The 19,172-nt window shown below is 38.3% G+C and overlaps 1 protein-coding gene across 8 annotated transcripts in view; it reads left to right on the top strand.

The window, feature by feature from the left end:
* COL14A1 (collagen type XIV alpha 1 chain) overlaps positions 1–19,172 on the top strand; it is a 129,864-nt gene that overhangs the window by 80,958 nt on the left and 29,734 nt on the right. For all 8 annotated transcript variants that reach the window (XR_012833729.1, XM_075743420.1, XM_075743417.1 and 5 more), the window contains exons 29-36: positions 1,707–1,871; positions 3,922–3,960; positions 4,178–4,316; positions 6,612–6,754; positions 8,829–8,938; positions 10,580–10,738; positions 15,363–15,440; positions 15,717–15,803. Coding sequence is in view for 7 of the 8 variants with exons in the window: in XM_075743420.1 (XP_075599535.1) it covers positions 1,707–1,871; positions 3,922–3,960; positions 4,178–4,316; positions 6,612–6,754; positions 8,829–8,938; positions 10,580–10,738; positions 15,363–15,440; positions 15,717–15,803 (920 nt within the window). In the remaining variant the exon portion in view is untranslated. The remainder of the gene's footprint in view (positions 1–1,706; positions 1,872–3,921; positions 3,961–4,177; positions 4,317–6,611; positions 6,755–8,828; positions 8,939–10,579; positions 10,739–15,362; positions 15,441–15,716; positions 15,804–19,172) is intronic.

Raw genomic sequence — 19,172 nt, 5'->3', positions numbered from 1 at the left:
GTGATCCTGAGAATCTGGACTGTCATCTATGAAGTGTAGTCTTGTGGCTACCAGCAAACTGAACTGTTTTGTTTTCTATACAAGAAGTCCTTTGAAAATTCTTTAGTATGTTCTTTTACTGGATCTGGTCTGCTCTCATGTTACACTAATTACCTTTAGGAATCTTTTTTAAACCACCAATTTTAGAGCTTCACGCAGCCACACACTGTTGTGAGCCTAAGAATTGGGTTAGTTGTTGTAGAAATGTCTGATGCTGAGGTTTGTATCAAAATCCAAAGGACATGGTGTGATAACATGGAACAAAATGAAAGGATGGAAGAAAAAAAGTTATCATCCTTTTAATGTGAGGAGATTTAAGAAGAAATTACATTTGTGCTTTTTTACTTGCCTTTAGATTTTGACAGCTATGAACTTACCAGTGTATATTACTGATTCCTGAAACCCAATGCAATTGTTGAGCTTGGCTGCCTCCTTGTATTATTGCTAGATGCTGAGTGCAGTGCCTTCATAAATAAAATTGTATCACAGAATAGTAGAGCACACATAACTTGTTTTTAAATAGCAATCAAGAAAACCCTGTATTTGTGATTAAATTGGAGTCTATGTCTAAGATGAACAAAAAATGTTCAACTGTGGGGTAAGACTTGCAGTTACCTTATTAACTATTAGACTGGCAACAACCTCGAGAGCAGACGGCATATGGTGGGGTTTCAGTTGCTGACCCAACGGATGTGTCACCTTGGACAAATGACTTCCTCTCTCCTGTTTCCTTTTGTGAGTGCTGTATGCTTAGGCCCCAGATAGGTTGGAGCAGGTACTGACTTGCATCTGTGAGAGAGACTGGCATGAAGAGGTGCTAATCCTGGATGACACGAGAAGATGTTATAATACATTAAGTCAAAGTTTTGTTATGCTAAAAGCTCCACAGAAGGTGATTAATGCCCCTGGGCCTCATTGAAACTTAGACGATATTGCTTGACTGGAGTGAATTTGGGACTGAGCCATGCAAGAACAGTATGTCCATTAACAATATTCAGCCTGCTGGAAACAGGGATTTTTTTTTTGTCTTTTATGGAAAGGAAAATGTTGAAAAACTTTTAGCTAGTTTGCTGCTCCTCAAACATATAGGAAACAATTCCCATTTCATTTAAGTCTTTGAAGTTAGGCTCAAATTTTGAAATATATTCATGCAGAATATATAGAATATATTCAACTAGTGCAGTTAAGTTGCTGATGAAATGAGAATGCGTTTATTTCAGCAGTGGCTTGAAAACTGATTAATATATGGCACAGAACAAAATCTGTAAAAGACTTACAGGAAATGAATTTCTATACTTTGTATTTATGATATACTTGATACATGGATATTTTTGTGCGTAATACAGTATAGCATTAGAAAACTAGTAAAGCATTTAAACATATGCTAAAACTTTAAACTACTGAGTAGTCTTATATGTCTTCAAGAAAACACTTAAGCATTAAATTTAACTGATTTAAGCATAAATAGCCAAAAGAAATATCTCATAGAGAATGTATTACCTTTATTTTAGATTACATGCATTAATTTTCTTCTGTTATAGGATACTAATAAAATTTCCACCTCTGTAATTAATCAGGAAAAGAGCCAGTGCAAATACGGCTGTGTTCATATGTATTTCCACTCTCTAAATGAATGACTCATAAGAGTGTTCTTTTTTGGTTTACAGGTTTCAGCTTTTTTGCTATTGGAGTAGCTGATGCTGACTATTCTGAGTTGGTTAATATTGGCAGCAAGCCCAGTGAAAGACATGTCTTCTTTGTGGATGACTTTGATGCCTTTACAAAGATCGAAGATGAGCTGATCACTTTTGTTTGTGAAACTGCATCAGCAAGTTAGCCATTTTGACTTATACTTGCTTCTAAAATAATACGTGCTAGATACTGGGGGGGTTTGCAACTATAATTTTTCTATTAAGAGGCATTCTTGGTCTTTTTAACATAATTTACTGTAGATATTATAACTCTAATGTTATTTCTATAAAATACTAAGGAAATGAAAGTGTGGTGACTTCAAAAGAATTAATGGTTGTTTGCTATAAATCCAGAATACATCCATTGGTTGTCAAAAAGTTATTTCAGATTTGAAATTGTTAATGGTTCAGAATTTAGTCATAAAAAGTTAATTATATTTTATTTTCTAGACTGTTTTATCTGTAAGAGTAGAGTTAGCTACATTCATTATTACTCAAATCACGTGGTTAATTTGATGGATTTGTTGGATGGACTGTTCAGTGGATGAGGAATTGGTTGGATGGTTGCATCCAGATGATATTCCTCAGGAGTCCTCAGTAGAGGAATGACATGGAGCTGTTGGAGCGAGTCCAGAGGAGAGTCACAAAGCTGATCAGAGGGCTGGAGCACCTCTCCTGTGAAGACAGGCTGAGAGAGTTGGGGTTCAGCCTGGAGAAGAGAAGGCTCCGGGGAGACCTTATAGCAGCCTTCCAGTACCTAAAGGGAGCTTATAAGAACGATGGGAGGTAGGAGAGGGGGTAATAGTTTTAAACAAAAAGAGGGTAGATTCAGACTAGATATTAGGAAGAAATTCTTTACTGTGAGGGTGGTGAGACACTAGAACAGGTTGCCCAGAGAGGGGGTAGATGCCCCATCCCTGGAAACATTCAAGGTCAGGTTGAACAGGGTTCTGAGCAACCTGATCAAGTTGAAGATGTCCCTGCTTATTGCAGGGGGGTTGAACTAGGTGACCTTTAAAGGTCCCTTCAAACCCAAACCATTCTATGATTTATTAATGGGGAGCTCATCATTAATGTTTGTATTATCAGAGAAGGTAGAAGAGTTGTAGCCTAAGAAAAAGCATAAAATATTCCCAAACTCTTTGAAATCTGTGAAAATGCCACACTTCAGACTCTCTATGAAAATGAAGGGAAGGACATTCTGGAACAACACCTAATGGTTAGAGGTCAATAATTCACATGCTTTTAGGTGTGTGCCCTCAATATGTTTCTTATATATAAGCCAGGAAGTAGGCAGTGTATAGCTGATGTGAATCATTTGTGATTGTAAGGAGTCGTCGTGCATAGGACTGTGAGTTATCATGGGACAGTGAATTATCAGAGCTGGTGAACACAAATATGTTGCTTGTGTCCCATCAATTCTTTGGGTTTGACCATAAACTCTACTTTCAATGGTAGGGAGAACTTTGAATGCTGAGAATACTCAACAGTAGCATTTATTGGTCACTTGTGCTTGTATTCTAAAAGCGATCTCTGAATATGAGTATCCTGAGGTGCCATATTTGACACCCTGATAGGCTTATTGATTTCCCAGGGCACCTTTCCTGGAAGAGATTAGTGTGCTTTCTTCCCTGCCAGAAGAAAAATATAAAAGAGATTTACAGCTGTTTAAAATGCGTGCACACATCTTAAGGACTGTGTGCAATTCAGGTCTCTGTTGCTCATGAAAGCTATTGTGGAGTTTGAAAAGGTACAGAGAATGCCAGCTAAAGTAATTAAGCTGGAGATGGAGGTAGGCTAGAGAAGCTCACAAATAGAGAACTAGGGAGCAGTTGGTTAAAACCCAGTATAAGACATACTTTTTTTACACAGCAGGCAGTGAATCTGTTGCCACAAGAGGTTGTGAAGGCAGGTTTGTAGAAGGATTACACACATTCATGGACAGCAGATCTATAAAAGGGTATTATATGGAACACACAGGGATGTACCTTTTAACATCTTTGCTACAACCCTTGTGCATCCTGAGGAGCATCAATAGAATGGAGTAGAAAGTGGCCAGGTTTGCACGCACTTCCTAAACAGCATCTCCTTTTGCTGCTCTTGGGGATAGAGTACTGAGCTGAGTGGATCATTGTTCTGACCCAGTGGGACATCTCTTGCATCCTTAAATATTTCTTTCCTTCTTTTCCAGCCTGCCCATTGGTAGTTAAAGATGGCAACAATTTTGCAGGTACAGTATTTTTGTGTTCATTTTTGTTCCTGATTTACGGAATCATTTTCACTACCTGATTTTCACAATATTAGACAATAAATTTCCCTTTATGCTAACAGCTGTTAAACAGATGGTGATGTGAAACTCTTTGATGCAACTGGCTTTGTCCTTTTTTTGGTTCCTGTAATGTGGTATTAATTTAAATTAATAGAATGTATATTTTGATGCCTTCCAGGATTTAAAATGATGGAAATGTTTGGTTTGGTTGAAAAGGAGTTTTCAGCTGTGGAAGGAGTTTCAATGGAACCTGGTACATTTAATGTTTACCCATGTTACAGACTGCACAAGGATGCTCTGGTATCCCAGCCTACCAAGTATGTATTAACATATAAATATTCATAAAACACATGAAGATAATTGTCCAGTGTGGGCACTTAATCATTTCAGGGACCAGTGTTTTCATGTCAGAAAAGCAGAGATGCTATTGTATATCTACATTATACTAATAAATAGGAAGAGTGTTTGGTGTCCTGAGGCCTCAATCAGTTTCATTCAGAAATAGCAGTTGTGGGTAAAACTAGGTAAGCCCACTGGCTTTTTTGGGTTTCCCACATGAGCCAGTTTCAGGCTTGTGCCAGTTTAGCACCTAGCAATTTCCTGCAGGCATATGTCTGGGCAGATTCCAGTATGTAGTCCTTTGTGAAAGGTGCCTTTGGAATGCAGGTGGAAGTCTCACAGAGTGCAGAATGTCTCTGAAGTGGGGGGTCAGAATGAGAACCTGCTTTAGCTGTCCTCCATCACTTTTACTTCAGTCTATGTCCATTCATTGATTACAAAGGAAGATTATCTCCTTATGCTGAAATGAGTCTGTGTGAATACCATCTAGTACCTTCCTGGGAGGCAGGACATAGTTCAGTCACAAGGACTGTGTTCTGGGAGAGAGATGGAGGAGATGGTGAAGAAACCTCCCATCAAACTTCTACAGTCATTCCTCTGAGAAGTGATGGAAACTCTCCGTTTCTTCTATGAACAGTGTGTATGTTGTGTTTGGTTCCTCCCAGTCCAGTCCCCCACTTTGTATTAAGTGGCACCAGAGAAAAGCAGTGGCCTTGCTGGATTAAACATGGGAAGATGTAACAAAAAGTATTTTTTAGCTGAGATAAATAAGAAAGAAAAACAGTGGGAAATTATTTTTAAGGTTTATATTAGATCTTGTCTTAGTCTTTTTGTGTGATTATCCTGTTGTGTCCCAGAGGAGCTATACTTCTTGGAGCTGTTTCACATTCTTCGTGTTTCGTTTCCTCCTGGCTCTAGATGGACTGAAATTACAGGGATTAGCATTTCTCACTTTCCCTTTCTGCTTCTTTCTAATCGGATCTGCTGCATTTATATGCTCTTCTCTAGCTGCCACCCCAGATCAATCTTACTGCTTCACTAAGCTTTCACTCCCTTTCGTGGTTCAGAGAATACACTTCTCTTGATGATCTACAGGTATGTCTGAATAATACCACTTGGTTTTTGTCATCTCATCTGTGCTGTGAGTGCCATTAATGTTACTCTCCTTTTTGAGCTCTGTATCCCCAAACCTTGTGTTTGCCCCACGCTGCTTATTGAATTTTCTTTAATTCTTTGTACAGTAGGCATACTGTAAGGATTTTTTCTTAAACCTATTGAGTTCCCCCTCTTTCTGTCTATGGGAAATGTGCAGTGTAACATCATGTTTGATCATCTACAGAGACTGTACAGAATATATTGATTACATATCACATTTAATTCCTTTTCCAGCATGATTCATATCTATACATCTTATATGTGCCAGAAACACTTTAGAAGGAATGGATCATATTTGGGGAAAAGAAATTGATTAAGTAACTGGGCTTCTTTCAGATCCCTTTACTATGATTTTAAGAAATCACGCTAATTAACATTTTCAAAATACAGTCAATAGTTTCAGACACTTGTCCAAATGTCCCATTTTGGGATTTAACAATGAAAGGTTAAATTAAATTGGAAGTACTAAATAACAAATTTTAGGAAATGGCCTAAAATAACATACTATTACATCTTAAACTTCCTCTTTTTGCAAAAATTCTAGGAGAACAGATTGTATTTCTGCATGTGTGATCTGTTTTGATTTCACTTTCTTATATATTGGCTTTGAAATGTATAAACTACGTTCTCTATAATTTATAAAGCTTCCTGTAACAGTCTCTGTCACTCCTAATTTTAATCCATTAGTAACAGTTTAATGACAAAGGACATGCCTATTGAGATTGGTCTTCCAAGCAACTTCAATTTTCGTTGTCTGTTAAACCAGACAATAGCAAAGGTCTTGTGAGTAGCTACTGTTTTTTTAAAAGCTTTTAATATAATTAATTTCAGCTTTACTTCAAACAGACCTCTGATTTGATCTTTAAAGTAAAAAAAATAAATAATTAAGGGAAATCTTGTAAATTTCAAGGGAAAAAATAACTTCTCCTTTCTTCATAAGTATTCTTTTATAGTTATCGAGTTGAGAAGATTTTGCAAACACTTATTCATATTGCTTCTCAGTCTTGATTTCCAAAGAAATACACAGAGTAATAGAAAGCATGTTAAGTGAACATCTGGTGAGTAAATCACCAGATTTAACATTTGTTTCAGCTTAAAAGACATTATTTCTCTTACAGGTATTTGCATCCTGAAGGTCTCCCTTCTGATTACACCATTACGTTTCTCTTTCGTATACTCCCTGACACACCTCAGGAGCCATTTGCTCTTTGGGAGATTTTAAATGAAGGATATGAACCACTGGTTGGAGTTATTCTAGATAGTATGTATTTTATGTTTTGTCAGTGACTTTAACTGTACTAATCATTCTGTGTCTAGATTAATTATTGCCAATGTTTTAATCTGCTGCCAGAACAACTACCTGAATCTAGAAGGTGATAGTCTCTAACGGATGATTTTTAGATTCAGTTTAACTGAGTTTCATTTGACGTTAGAGTCAAATTTTGAGCTCTAAACTGGGAGGAATGATACTGAAATCCAAAGAGCTGTACTAGATGTAAATTGATGTAAGGGAGGTACTCATCTGCTTTTAAAATGTCCACTGCTCTGAATCTGGTTCTAATAGAATCTGTCTTGATATATGCCAGTGGTACTGACAGTACGGTATACGTAGAGGCAATGTGGTCTGGTGGATAGCAGACTTAGAGCTAGAGACATGAGCTCTTGGTGACTCTTCATTTCTACTTGATTTGACTTCCACAGTTGTAAAACAGGGATTATAATTTAGAAAGTTTCCATATTTACTGTTGAAAAGATGTAGATACTATGATAGCCATTCTTCATAGCTGCCAATTTTAAAAGAGATATGTTAGTACTTATCTTTCTCTCTTTCCTAGAAATTTTTAGATATTTCACCTTGAAATAGGTGGGAATTAGGCATGTAGCTATGTGTTGGTTTTGCGTGTTAAGGTTTTGGTAGTGGGGGGGCTACAGGGGTGGCTTCTGTGAGAAGCTGCTAGAAGCTTCCCCTGTGTCTGACAGAGCCAATGCCAGCCGGCTCCAAGACAGACCCGCCGCTGGCCAAGGCCGAGCCAATCAGCGCCTCTGTGATAACATATTTAAGAAAGAGAAAAAACAGTTAGAGAGCGCTTTTGCAGCCAGAGAGAGTAGTGAGAAGATGTAAGAAACTCTGCAGACACCAAGGTCAGTGCAGAAGGAGGGGCAGGAGGTGCTCCAGGCGCCAGAGCAAGATTCCCCTGCAGCCTGTGGAGAAGACCATGGTGAAGCAGGCTGTCCCCCTGCAGCCCATGGAGGAAGGATGAGGGGGTGTAGAGATTCCAGCTGCAGCCCGTGGAGGACCCCACGCCAGAGCAGGTGGAGGCACCTGAAGGAGGCTGTGACCCTGTGGGAAGCCCACGCTGGAGCAAGCTCCTGGCAGGACCTGTGGATCCGTGGAGAGAGGAGCCCATGCCAGAGCAGGTTTGCTGACAGGACTTGTGGCCCTGTGGGGGACCCTCGCTGGAGCAGTCTGTTCCTGAAGGTCTGCACCCCGTGGAGGAGACTCACATTGGAGCAGTTTGTGAAGGACTGTAGCCCGTGGGAAGGACTCACGTTGGAGAAGTTCATGAAGGACTGTCTCCCGTGAGAGGGACCCCACGCTGGAGCAGGGGAACGATGAGAGGAGTCCTCCTCCTGAGGATGAAGAAGCGGTAGAAACAACGTGTGATGAACTGACCGTAACCCCCATTCCCCGTCCCCCTGTGCCGCTGAGGGGGGTGGAGGTTTGAAGCCAGGAGTGAAGTTGAGCCCGGGAAGATGGGAGGGGTGGGGGGAGGTGTTTTAAGATTTTGCTTTATTTCTCATTCCTCTCCTCTGTTTTGCTTAATAATAAATTAGATGAATTCCCTCTCTAAGTTCGGTCTGTTTTGCTCGTGACAATAATTAGAGAGTGATCTCTCCCTGTCCTTATCTCGACCCGTAAGTTTTTTTTCGTTGTACTTTTTCTCCCCTGTCTAGAGAAGGATGGACAGTGATAGAGCGGCTCTGGTGGTCACCTGGCCCTCAGACAGGGTCAACCCACCACAAGCTAGCTTGAAGATCCAAGCCTGTTTTTCTTGTCCAAGTTCCACAGAGATCTAGTGGGAGCGTAGGGTCAGGTAGACGTGGGTAAGGCAGACTCCCAACTGTTGGCCCATCCTTCTTGTCAAACCAGGACAGAGCATTTCTCTGAGATAACTTGTTACTTCCAGGTCAGTATATCACTTCTGAATATATTTTACTTACATTTGATCTGACATCTTTAGTGTTCTTTGTTAAAAACAAAATTGACTGTTTCAAATAATATATCAGGGCTTTTCTTCCTCTAATGCAGAGCCCTTATTTTTATTCTCACACAGATGGTGGTAAAACTCTGACTTTCTTTAACTACGACTACAAAGGAGATTTTCAAACTGTGACTTTTGAAGGTCCTGAAATAAGGAAGATATTTTATGGGAGTTTTCATAAGGTTAGTACTGGTAATAAGAAAAAAACCCAAACACTCTGAATAAAGGTTTGGGAGTTTTCCATGTTTTGAAGTATTCTTTCATGTGGACGACCGCTGCCAAAAGAAATGTATTTTGCATATTTAGAATCATCTACCAAACTGTCTTAAGTCTCTTTGCAATATTGAACTAACATTAAACAAATCATAGTTTTTATGATGAAGCTGATGTGATCATTTTTCATCTTATGCTTTGTGTCTGTATTTTAGAGTTGATTAAAAATACTTGCCTTGAAAAGTAATTTAGAAATGAATTTGCTTTTCCTTTTAAGGTTTGGATTGGAAATGTCACTCAAAATGAAAAGAAAACGTCCAGCAAAAAAAATCACCCTTTTTTTTACCCGAGTTGTTATTTTTAAACATATTTTAAGGGCTATGCCATGTCAAACTTTTCTTGGCTGTTAGAGAACTCATAACATTCTTTCCGAAAGCAGATGAAGTAGTCCTGGGACTGTAGCACACATTTGTTATGGAAGGTGCTTTTGTTGTTCACTTTTATTCCTGATGTTTGTACTTTTCTTAAACACAAAAAGGAGACTGTGGATTGAGGGATAGTATTTACACAGCTTAACTTTTCTGTACTTCCTTTTTAATCGACGGAGCAAGAAAGGGAAGGTAGGTCAGAGCTGGGGTCCAATTCTGACTCTCTTAAGTTGTGCTTTGAAGGAATATATGAGGCTTTAGCAAATTCTCTTCTTAAGCATTTTTCTGCATTTTGAATGATGATCCGTGCTGTACATGTGTGTGAAAGGTGCAGGAGACCAAATTCATAGCAGCTTTTCAGTTATTTAGTTCCAGCTGAGCCCAGAGCAAAGCAGCTACTGGGCTTCTTCCTGGCATTCTCTCACCTTGGGCTCCAATTTCCACGTAGTGTATGGGTATAGAGAAGATATTGCATTTCTACCAGCTCTTCATCTGGTCTCCCCCCAAAAGAAATTGTTCTTTCCTTTGCTTAACTGAGCATTTGCTCATGACAGGACAATTGTGGCTAGGATTGTCCTCTGCTGGGAATATCTTTGCTGCATCAGTGATGGACAACAGAGTGTGAGTCAAGGCAGAAGGAAGTAACTTTGTGCTTTGCTTTTCTGCACTGTGTTTGATGTGATTTGATTTTTTTTTTCCAGTGTAAAAACTTCACTATGAAAGTTTTGCTGTGTGGTTAATGTATAATTTACAGGCTAAATTTTACTGCTTAGTTTTGGCTTTTACAAGTAGCTATAAAGGATGTATTTGTGAAATCCAGTGGTATATAGCAGTATCATACAAGGCCCAGGAATTATTACTGACCACATAAGTCAGGAGTTCTTTGAGATCTGGGTAGTATATGAACATTGTGTAGATCTTTTGTCACGGATAAATTATTTTCTTACTGAGTAAATTACAGAAAAATAAGCTAAATTCGTTAAACAGATTAGAATCATAGAATAATTCAGGGGAGAAGTGACCTCTAGAGGTCATCTAGATTATTTACTGTGGATTATTCTCTGCGTTTTGTTAGCAAACATGGAGTTAGGAGCTCATTTCAAAAAAATCCCCCCCTTTCCCAGGAAACTGATATATCCTATGTGCTCCTTGGTATGTTAAAGCATCTTTTCTTTTGCTTAGTTGCATGTTGTTATCAGCAAGACTACGGCCAAAATAATTATTGACTGCAAGCAAGTGAGCGAGAAGACCATTAACGCAGCAGGGAATATTAGCTCTGATGGCATAGAAGTGCTGGGGAGAATGGTCAGATCCAGAGGACCAAGAGACAACTCTGCGCCAGTGAGTAGAACAAGAACAATTCTTTAAATTATTTAAAATATCTTAAAAACAAGTGTTTGGGATCTTTACAGTTAGTTTTAAGTTGAAGCAGAGTGAACTTGTATTTGAAACAGTGAAGTTCCAGAATTTCATAAATTCTGCAAAAGCCTGCAATAGTTTTCAATTTGGGCAAAATCTATTTTTTATTATTTCAATAAACCAAATCACTAGGTCATCATTGTTCAAATGTTATTGTCAAACATGTATGCGAACACAGTTGATGCATTCAGATACAACTTGTGTTCCAAATGTCCTTACATAGAGTAATACAATGTATAACTCCTTTGCCTGGAATCATTTAAACTTTGTTTTGAGTGATAATTATTTCCCATGTCTCTTACTCTTTGTTTGCCCCCAAGCTCACTGGCTGTTCATTAAGTAATTGAACCAGTTTGACACAGACAGCCCCTAAAAGCCCCGGTCTTAGTATATCTAGCTCTTTTATAATATAAAATATTTTAAATGTGAAAAATCCTGCGGAAGATTGAGTACTCTCTCATTCCTCTGAAATTATTCTCCTAGAAGCAGTAATTGATCATTCTCTTTGCACAGCAACATATGGGAGGCTTTCCATTTTGCTTCAGATGCCATTAAGAAGGTTGGTTTGGGTTTTTCAGGTAGATTTAGTTGTTGAAGAAGAATTGATAGTCTGGCGATGATCTTAGCAAGGCTTCTTTGCTGTGCAGTACTCTGTGCTAATTTTTTTTGAACCTTCTTGACCCTAGAATGAGGTTAGCAGAGAATGTGAACCTTGAACTCAAGGCTTGATTTGAATAGGAATGAGGTTTCAAAAATGTATTTACTTGCTACTGTATGGAAATACTCTTGTTTAGTAAAAAATAAGCCCTCAGAATATATCTCTCTGTACAAAAAAGAGCCTTAAGGCCTCAGACTTATGGATAATAATTATCTGTATAATAATTGTCTGTAAAGACAATTACACAGAGAAACCTTTGTAGTCACATTCCAATAGAACCAGAAAAAAAGGCAAACTTAGGAAAACTTGGAATTAGAGAAGGCTTTGTAAAGAAGTGGAAAGAAATGGTGTCTTTTGTTAGAACCCACGAATCTATAAAAGACAAGTCAGACTGCCCACTCATTGCAAAATTTGGTTTTGTTCAAATGAACTGAAAAACTGACGTAAGACTAGAAATGTGTAGCTGAAGATGAAAATTCTTTACTCCATAGTACTATTCAGCTGCCTTCAAGTATTCCCACATATACCAAATTACAAGCAGGTCAAGAAAGCACCCAAATACCAGTCTTTAAAGTCTCCCTTCTGCACTTTTTATTCATATTGAGTAGAACTGGTGTGAATAGTCACATTTAAGGCATGAATGAGTTGGATTCCTCTACTCCAAAAATTAGAGAACATCAAAAGAAGCTAGTAGGATGCTGGATAGAGGTTCTTCTTACAACAGGTAGTAAGTAGATTACTGCAGCTCCTTGCCGTAGAATTTTGTGGGTGCTAAATATATAGATTGTAGGAAAGCCTGGACAAATGAATGAAAGGGAAATATTGGTTGTTGACAAATCTGGAGCAGCAAATCCCTGATCTGAAAGTCATTGGAAGCTAGTGGATGCTAAGGTAGAAGTATGACTTCTACACCCTTGTGCTTCATTTGATATCACTTGTGCCACTGTCAGAAATGGAATTCTGGGATTTAGTCTGTTCCAGTGTCTTCACAGTTTTAAGAAGCTCATGAAGGCATGCATACAACAAAAATTCCTTTTTGTAAAACATTTTGAAAATTGTTTTGAACTGATATGAAAATCGCGGTTGGTTTGATAGTTCTGAAAAGTCCTTTTTTCATCAGCTGTATTTTCATGAAATGCTTTAATCTTAGTTTTAGTGATGCTTATTACATAAAATAAAAACAGGCAAACAGTTATTTTGGAATGAAATTGAGGATGTTTTGTTCTGATCACATGGAACAGTTTAACATTGTCAGAATGTTTTTCATGTCGTTTTTTTAAATTAATCCAATGCCATCACCTGAATTTTGCAAAACATTTAAATTTTGACTGAATATAATTGTATCAGAGTTTTTTTCCCATCCATGCATATGGTATGCAACAGTTCAATGACCAGACAGAAACAGAGATATGTAGGACAAAAAGGGGATTTAGGCTAAAGGTCCTTAACAGTGATGCGTCTCTGGATTAGATAAGTCACCCAGCTAGAGCAATGAAACCTGACCATGACATGCAGCCGGTAATGTTCTTTATTCCTTCAGTGGGATTTAATGAAAAGTCCATCTTTAAAACATTGTTTATTTACAATTCGCAAACCTTCTCTTTATTGATGTTTCCTTTTCTTTTAAATTTAACTTGTTTACCTCCTTGTATATGTACTGTTAAAAAAAGCAATGTATGATGTGGTCTGCTCTTGAGAAATCTTTGCAAAACTGTAGCTTGATCGGATGAGGACAGGCAGACTTTTCCATCTTACTGGTTCTGCTTGCAAGGCTGAATATTTAGAAAGCAAAATCACTATGAATACAGAGACTTATGAATAAATGTTTAATGGTAGCAAAGACAGCTTTGTTTAGTTATTTAGCTGGAGTCAGAGAAACCCACGTAATATTTTAAAATAAGAATACTGAGTCATTCAACATTTGGATGGTGAATACAGCAATTCAGGGAACGTCTATTTGCTCTTTATTTTACACCAACATGCTTTATCACTAGGGATCTCTAGATTGTCTAATCCTGAGAAAATGAATGCATGTACACGCCTATGTAGGACTGCATATACTGTCACCCTTCTGTTGTTCAGGATAACAGAATAGACTCATAGAATCATAGAATGGTTTGAGTTAGAACGGACCTTAAAGATCATCTAGTTCCAACCCCCCTGCTATGGGCAGGGACACCCTCCACTAGACCACGTTGCCCAAAGCCCCATCCAACCTGGCCTTCAACACTGCCAGGGATGAGGCATCCACAGCCTCTCTGGGCAACCTGTTCCAGTGCCTCACCAGGGGCATCCAGGGGATGGACTGGGTTATGGAAAAAATGGCAATGCGACTTACTTTGAACCTATACTGCTTTTTGCACAACCAGCTCAGGTGTTGCTGCACTCCATTTCTGGGATGTCTTACTTGCTTAAGTGTACTATCATGCAAATGCCCAGGGTTGTTCTGAGTCCCAGAGCAGTGTGTTCATGTGCTACTGTGCTTAAGCACAAGAATTAGGAGCTTTGGGATGTGTAGCAAAGAGGCATCTAAGTGGCTCCACATGGACCCAAGTTGAATTTGACATAGCCAGGGACACAGACTTGTTGGACTCAGCATAGACCTTTGTGGAGCCAAACCGAGGGTCCAAAAGCTGCCTTCACGCTGCACTTCAGCTGTCTAAGGTGTTTAGCGTGGAGCCAGCTCATGTGTGTCTATAGTATCTGTAGTACAGCATATTAACAAACCAGCTAATCTGCTGGCAGGTAAGAAGAATTCCTATGTGTATATGAAAGTATTCCTTTGTTTAAGATATAATAGTTGACATACAAGAAAAAAAATGATGCAAAACCGAAGATGCATATATGTAGTTAATTTTAACAGCTTTAGAAGTGATGCAGTTTTAAGAAAATCTTTAAATACACTCCTCTGTTCTAGTGTTAAAATGATGCCACTGGAAATAATAATGGGAGCAAAACCAAAGAGAGTTCTATCTCTAGCAGTTCCTCAATTTTTTTAGCATGTGGGGTTAATTTAATGGGATGTTCTGTTCCATTCCCCTCTCTATTCAGTATGCACATAAATAAGGCATGGAAAAAGAATAGAAATAGTAACAGAAGAAAGCTTCGTGTCTCTAGACCCCTTTGTTCAGTTCAAGCCGTAAAGGAGACAATTGGTTTTACCATTGAGTCCTAATTAGTATATTGTTTCTGAGTACCTAGTGGCCATTATTTTTACCAAATGCGTGTGTTCTTGTAGATTAAATTCTTGTCCAAACCATGTTCCCAGACCTGTAGTGGGAATTGTCTTTTCTGCCTAATGTTGCCGTGTGTTGAGCAAGCTTTTCACCATCCTTAAACGGTCATTGCCTGTGGATAATATGGATAAGAGAGGGCATATTCTAAAGTAAAATAAAACTGGAGAAGATGATAAATATTATTTGTGGCTGAGCTCCAGTGTAAGTAATACGCTATGGAAGACCTTGTCCCAGATAAAATCTGAGCACCAGACTAGTGGGTTAAGAGGAATTACTCAGTTTTGAGAAGCTGAGCTGTCTTTCACCTGACTCTTGATACCTCCTTTGCTAGAAAAAAGTATCAGGAGGCACCATTGGGCAAAATCAGGAATTTAGTTGAGAAGATGGGGATAATCCAACAAATGCTTGCAGCATTTAACCTTGAACAGCTTGCTTAATCCACATAATGCCTGATAGTTCGGACAAGTTGGTTAGAACACAAGCCTTTCACTGTTCAAGTTAGTGTATTTGTGGCTAGCTGCTCAAAGTTGATATCCGTTTCTCTGTCTAATCTGAGTGCTTGAATCAAGGTAGCTTTTCTTGCTGATGGCTCCATTTTGCGCTGATCTTACAACTAACAGTCATTTTGTACATTACTCTTGTTTTGAAATAGTTGCAGTTACAGATGTTTGACATTGTTTGTGCTACCTCATGGGCCAATCGAGACAAATGCTGTGAGCTTCCTGGCTTGGTAAGAAACCTCCTTCAATAACTGTAGAATTTACCTTTTACATTCCCCTTTACTGAGGGAAATGTTTTAAATGGAAATGGATGGTTAAGAGTTTTTTAAAAAGCCCAGGACTGCTTTGATTACTTCTCCTATTGCAAGTCAATGAGATGTATGTTTCTAAATCGAGTAGGTGCTTTTGAGGCATCCACACAGTACTATGTCTTTGACTCATAAAATTCTTAACTTCTGAATCGAAGTTTGGGACATCATTCTCTTCCTATCTTGATCTTTCCTTAGAGAGATGAGGAAAATTGCCCTGCCCTTCCTCATGCTTGTTCCTGTTCAGAAGCTAATAAGGGTCCCCTTGGGCCTCCTGGACCACCGGTAAGGTTTTATTCAGGTTTGTAGTCAACTGTACCAAATAGTCCACTGACCACCTTTATACCAAGACATGTGAATATACTGCCATTGTATAACTAATAATTACGGGTTTAAGTATTGGCAAAGAGATAAAATTCCATTCAATTTATAGCAAAGATGCCAAGTAATATGCTGTAAAAAACCTCACCGAATAAGTCAGTCAAATTTTGAATGGTTTAATCAAGACCTGAAGCAGGGTAATCTTTAGACTTTGAATCCTGTTACGTGTCTGTAGCATTAGTAGATATGTCATAGTTAGTGCCATTTATTTTCAAATGTTTAATCACCTGCAATCTGTCTACTCTAGCACGTGTATCTCAAATGTGGCTTGGAGTTTAGCCTTCTGAAATGATTGGTTTACAGTATTCTTATGAATTAAAGATATGGAGTATGACAATGCCACTTGTGTGATAAATGATGAAAGAAGACTTTGCTTTCTTAAAAGCCCTACCTAAGTACAATATGTATTGGAAAGCAGGACTGAAAGTGCTGGTTCTTCTGAGTTCTTCAAGGCAGAGAGGTACTCAAAAGCGATGAAGGGAAGAGAGGATGAAGTGAACTGGCTTTGGTGAAAGTTGAATTAAAACCTTTTCTGCCAGTGAATGATGAAATACACACTGTCACAACTTTTACCTATACTTTGTGGCGTTAGTTTGATAGCACTCATCTAAGTGTTTACTGTGTAAATGTTAAGTCAGTGTATATCTAAGTTCATTGCATAACCAGTGGAACTAGATAGTCTCTTCTACAAGGCAATTATTTAACTTTCCTTCCATCTCATTGTAGTGTCTTAGAAAGATGGGATAAATCTCCTTTCACTTTATTGGCTTATGGAAGAACTCAGATAATGATAGATCAGACTAGACAACTGAGATATGGGTCACTAAAATTAGGTAATTCAATCTCAAATAGCAAGGCTGATTTTTAGCAGTTTAGAAAAGTTGTAGGCTGTGTTTGCAATGTTCTATTATTGGTTTGGTTTATTGAGAATCCTAACTGAGATGTTTGTAGAATGGTCATGTGTTTTTTATTTTACTAGACTGATAATTTTGATTGGCATCTTAGGGCTGCTTGCTAAGTTAGCTTGAGATGAGGCCCTCTTGTGAAGAAGTTTGAACTGCGTGTTTCTCTGCTCCTGCTGTGTTCTGGATGCTCCAAAAGCATGTTCTGAAGAGAAAGAGTCAGTGAAGAATGCAAAGGAAAATACATTTCTGAAAAGCTTAAAGTACACAAATTGCATGAGATAATGTTCAACAACAAAATTAACTTGCACATAAGATGATCACATAGTAGATCCTAGCAGATATTTATCCTAGAAACAACTCAGAGGTTAGTCTTTCTGCAAGAACTGTTCTTCAAGCTCTGTTACAAAAACTTGAAAAGGAACTTGGGAGCAAATTCAATGAAGAGGTGTATCTTGAACAAGGAAAAAAAAATATTCTTTTCCACTATTTGAATGTCAGTTAGAAATCAAGTATGAATTAAGATTTTAATTTCTGTATATAGGTATCCAATTTGTGTTCTGTGAAAGAGACAATGGGATAATTCACACAAAAATGCAACTGAATTTGAGTAGTTTGACCACATTTCATGGTAAAATGAAAAAGTTTAAAAATTATTTGACTGGAAGGATGTGTGTTACTACAGTTCAAAACATATACAGATCAGGAATTGCTAAAGCTTAACCCAGCAGAAAAATGATGTACTTCTATTTATTACATTTAGGATTAACAGTATTTTGAGTAGCATAGTGCCACACAAGAGGAGGCTTAAAATCAAGCAGAAAAAATCACTGCCTAGGCAGGGGAGTATGTGATTCTGGAACTCAACCTCTTATAAGTGATACTTTTTTGCCAGACTGTTAGATGGCATAGCTCTGGAAAAAAGTAAGAGGCCTAAGGAAAAAGCAGAGCAAAAGAATAAAGTCAGCGTTTATCTCTGCGCCAACTAAAAGTCAGAAAGTCACATGTGCTATGTCTGGGCAGTTCTGCTCCAAGTCGTTAAAATGTCATGTGACTTTTCTCTAAGCCAAGGATTTTTCTGTTTAAGGGATCAGGATTCTACCATGTTGCCAGTTTTAGACATTAGGCTAAAAAGACTCCAAATAAAAGGCTTACATTTGTTGGGGATAGTAGCTCTGGAAATATTTTTTTAAGCTCTTTTAGGAAGTGGGTCATTTTGGGTAAGACAAAGTGTCGTTTAGAGTTAAGATTATCTGGCAGTTTTCATTATGGGATACCGGTTTTATGGCCTCATCTTTGGCAGAATTTGATCATGGTGTCTGAAGTTCCCCATGCAAAATAAAAGTAAGATATCACACAAACCTGATGCCTGCATTTTGAAAGGAGTGCTGCAGAACTGGAGAAGGTGAGGAAGAAAACAAAAATTATTGGAGTATTGGAGAAGATTAATTGCAAAGACAAGCTTTCAGTGCTTCATAGCTTTTAACTATTAAAAAGAAATAAGGATGTGGCTTGATAAGAGTTGATTAAGAACTGTTTTGGGGGGAAAGCACTGGCTATTAGGAAGTTATTTAAAATAAGAGAAAAAGGCATAACAGGAATTCTTGGCTGGAAGTAGAAGCCAAAGAACAGAAAAATTTGTAATTAGTCACACAAGCTTAGTAGTGCTGGGGAATAACCACCAAAACAAGTTTATGAGAAAAATGAGGGAGGCTCTTGTGATGTTTTTGTCTTAAATCAATGCCTTTCTGGAACTTGTGCTTTTACCAGCCAAAGGGTACTGGGTTCAAAATATGGGTAAGTGTCCCAAACTCAGTGTCAGTCTTAGAGCATATGATTTAATTGGCTCAGCATCAGGCTATTTTTAGTTATATATTCTTACTTAGTAAAAATGTAATCTGTTTCTGAGAACAAAATGGGAGACAACTGTGTGATTTTGTTTATTTAAAAAGTTACAGTTATTTTGCTGAGTATTTGCAGAGGAATTTTTAATCTGAAAGAGAGTTAGGAAGAAAAGCAGAGGCAGAAGGAGCTACTGGGCTGGAATGCAGAAATGTGAGGACCTGGAATTTGGGAACTGGCAACTGGAACGTGGTTCTGTGGACAGTGTGGGATTGAGATTATAGGATCAGAGCTGACAGTGATGGAATGGGTCGTGGCCATAGAGCTGTGGGATGGAAGTGAGGAGACTTAAGGAGCTGGGACAAGGAGTAGAAAACTCTGTCATCACACGTATGAAGACTGTATCATGATACCTTCACTGAAGAGCAATAGTACTGTGGTACTTCCAGATGTTTCTGTTTGCATTCCTATTTAAAGTCTCATAGATACTACATATGCATTTACTCTGATAAACATATTTTCTATTTTT

This window comes from Balearica regulorum, chromosome 2 (assembly GCF_011004875.1).
Source record: "Balearica regulorum gibbericeps isolate bBalReg1 chromosome 2, bBalReg1.pri, whole genome shotgun sequence".
NCBI classification, from domain to species: domain Eukaryota; kingdom Metazoa; phylum Chordata; class Aves; order Gruiformes; family Gruidae; genus Balearica; species Balearica regulorum.
This window is presented reverse-complemented; position numbering and strand designations above follow the sequence as displayed.